Here is a 3,552-nt window from a genome sequence, read left to right as displayed (position 1 = left end):
GGCCCTTCCCTACAGAAGAAAGTGTTGATGATGAAGATGTCTACAAAGGTCTTCCTGATTTAATAGAGTATGTTATAAATCTTTAGTTAAATTAAAGATTTTGGTTTTCAGTTGCATGCTATAATTTATATGATATATATATATTATAGAACACATAGTTTTAATGAGAATGGGATAGTTATTTGATTTAAAAAGATTTTGTTAGCCATTATGCTGACCAGGAAGAATTAATTATGAAAGCTTATCTGAATGACTGTAATACATTTATGTAAGGAAGCATGTTTCATAGAGGGCACTGGTAGCAAAGTAAATCATGAATGCATTTTTAAATTATCTGTCTGTACTATGAAAATGCTTTCATAGAAGTACAATATCAGTTGTAAGGAACCCAAGGAAGTTGTCTTGAACTTGCAAGGAAAATGCATGTTTAGATCGTAATTCAAGTGGGTCATTTCCCTAAAGTCAATGAAATTTGTATGAGTGCATTTACCTCTCTAAGTAAGTGTTTGCAGGATCATTAATTATTGCCAATTTTCACATTAGCTTTGAGGTACAAATAAGATGGACATGAACATACTGTACAGTATTGAATGGTAGACTGCAGCTTTATTTTGCAGACTGGTGAGATAAATAAATCTCGGCATAAAAAATTCTCAGGAAGAGCTACTCTCATATTCCTATAGCTAGGATCTCTCAAGATCCATTAGGAATTACGTTGGACGAGAGCTAGGATCAGAGCTCACTGTCCCAAAGCTCAAAGTTCACTAGCGCTCATCTGGCTCTATCTTGGCTCTGGCCATCTGGCTTGCTGCGATGAGGTGAAGCAGCTGCTGTTCACACCGTGGATTTGTTTCTTTATTGCCTATGAAAAAGGAAAATGCCACCATGGCTGGGATTGCTCAGTTTATCACCTTTCCTGCAAAGCTTGTCCTTGTCTCCTGAAGCTCACTGGCTATCTCACAGATAGCTGCTTTTCACTCTGTGTAGCTGAACATGCAGAAGATAGGAATTGCAGACTCCTCTGAGGCCCAAGTGGGATAGAGGTGATGTCCTCATCTCTTAGATGTGGTGGCATTAGCACTGTTTGAAAAGAATATTTCTGTCAGTTCTTAAATAGATATACAAATTCAGTACTAGGAGACAGTATTTTATTTAAAATAAGTTAACAAATCATACAAAATTACAAATATTCACTGAAATTTGATAGTTACATGCTGTCTCAATTGTGGAGGAAGCAACTCAGGAAGTACTCTCTTCATAAGAAACAAAAGTGCCACTGAATGCTGCAAATAGCCCACATTTTTTAGTTTCTCTTAATTGGTAAGTGTATTTAACTAAATTTAATTGTCCCTGAGTTTAAATGGTGTCTAAAGAATTTAAAATGAATTTAAGGCTTTCTGTCAGAAAGAGCTGTGGGAGTAAAATGTTTCTATCCTTGCTCTGTCCTTTTGCCAGCTTTTGTTCCCTGGAGCACAGGTGGTAAAGTGGAGTGTGTGCTGCATCTGACACAGCTGCTAGTGTTTAATGTGAAATGCTAGCACACCATCATCACTGGTGCAAGCTGAAATGTTAGACTAACCTGGAGCACCTGAGCTTTCTAGCTCTCTTGGGGCATGATATCTGTTGGAAAAGGAAGGGATGGGAGCAATTTCTGTCCTCTGTTGAATCCCCCAAATGCTTTTTTTTTTTTTTCAGTCATTCCATCTACTGAAACTTCTAATGCTTACTTACTTTATCCTTCTGATGTCCTCGATTTAAAACAAAACAAACAAAACATTTAATGAGAAATAAAAATTCACTTGGTTTCTGTATATAGTCCTGACTGTATAGTGATTTTTGTCTGGCATTTCCAAGTAGCCCATGTGGCAGCTGTGTTGGTAGCAATTTTTCTTTATTTTGATTTCTTTGAAATCATTAGTCTCAGCTAGTAGAGCTTCTGACGTCCTATTCTTGAGTACTGATGATCCACTTAGAAGAAATGGTTGTACTTCCTAGTTCTAGTGGACTGATCCTCAATTTGGTTTTTACTCTGAAGGATTTCAGTGTTGTCTTCCAACAGTAAACATCTCAAAATTATCAGTACATCTGATCAAGTTACTGTATTATTATGACTGGACTACTTTTGATATCTTTTAGAGTTCTTTTGTAGACGTACCCTAAGAAATGTGAATGGAAGAGATATTCTGGGTGTGATATGGTCCTAATGCAAAATAGGCAAAACTCCAGCAGGACTGACTCTAATGAAGCTGGATTAGCTGAGTGTAGAGTTGAGCAATGACTTTATGCTGAGGTATTTCTGTAGTCTTGGGTAATAGGAGGACACTTCTTGTGCATACTCTATTTCATTGAACTATCTGATTTTCAGTTTGAAAGGTTACTTTTTTCATTTTTGGGTAGCTGAAGCTTGCCATGAGGTGATCAAGATACTGGCTTATGGTGTGGAGGTACAGATTGTCAGCTGCTGGCACTGTGGTCTTTAGTGTATTTTACCCCAGATACTCCTTCCTTTAAGGCAGGAAGGAGATGTGTACCAGTGTCTGTCATCCCAGTGCAGTGGGATGCCAGGCAGTAAGGAGAGGCAGCTCCTCTTCACTGGATGTGGTGGGAAAAGGGATGAAGACAAGAGAACAGCTGGACAGTACTCATAACAAAACTGTCTTGACAAGCTGCTTTTGGTATCTGGTTTAGTTCCTGTGTGGTTCTAAATTCATGCAGTTTTCAGTGAGGTGTTGATTTCATACAATCATGTTTTAAATGCATTGAGGAGAGAAACTTGATAGACTTCATTTCCCTTAATGAGTTATTTTCATTGGATGGTTCTATTAATTAATCTGTTTGTTTACCGTAGGAATCTTTTCCTATGAGGAGTGGTCCTTTGCAGAGCTGATGGTAATTTGCCTGTGCTGCACAGCTTTTTTTCTTATCTTTTCCTTCCAGTGAAACTGGTGTTGATGAAGATGAGGAGTTGTATGATTGCGTCTATGGAGAAGATGAAGGTGGGGAGGTTTATGAAGACCTAATGAAAGATGAAGCAGCACAGGAACCTGTATGTTTTCCGATTCCTAGCTATTTTTGAACACTAGCAGTTATATTTTTGAAAGTTATTTTCTGAAATTATCTCCTTATAGCACATTTCACTGAAAATTCACTCATGCTCAGTTGCATCCAGAGCTATCATGTTATGGAGAAGATGAAGGTGGGGAGGTTTATGAAGACCTAATGAAAGATGAAGCAGCACAGGAACCTGTATGTTTTCCGATTCCTAGCTATTTTTGAACACTAGCAGTTATATTTTTGAAAGTTATTTTCTGAAATTATCTCCTTATAGCACATTTCACTGAAAATTCACTCATGCTCAGTTGCATCCAGAGCTATCAGGAGCAGTGCATTATCTCCTATGTAAGACTTTGCAGGCTGTTTTGGCAAAGGATTGAATGTTAACTATGGTAATTTTTTGAAAGAAATGTAATTTTTAAGTTAAATACAATAATTACTTATTTTGTTAAGTTTGCCAGTTATGAATGGCAAGATTTACCAGCTATTTTAAGAGCG

The 3,552-nt window shown here is 37.4% G+C and overlaps 1 protein-coding gene across 1 annotated transcript in view; it reads left to right on the top strand.

Annotated features, from left to right (window-relative positions):
* Nucleotides 1-5: 5 nt before the first annotated feature.
* LOC104163389 (guanine nucleotide exchange factor VAV3-like) overlaps nucleotides 6-3,552 on the top strand; it is a gene marked incomplete at its 5' end in the record, with an annotated part of 38,199 nt that continues 34,652 nt past the window's right edge. Inside the window, 2 exons of the mRNA XM_009702390.1 lie at nucleotides 6-67; nucleotides 2,938-3,046. Of these exons, the coding sequence (XP_009700692.1) occupies nucleotides 6-67; nucleotides 2,938-3,046 (171 nt within the window). The remainder of the gene's footprint in view (nucleotides 68-2,937; nucleotides 3,047-3,552) is intronic.

This window comes from Cariama cristata, unplaced genomic scaffold (assembly GCF_000690535.1).
Source record: "Cariama cristata isolate BGI_N322 unplaced genomic scaffold, ASM69053v1 scaffold7456, whole genome shotgun sequence".
NCBI classification, from domain to species: Eukaryota; Metazoa; Chordata; class Aves; order Cariamiformes; family Cariamidae; genus Cariama; species Cariama cristata.
This window is presented reverse-complemented; position numbering and strand designations above follow the sequence as displayed.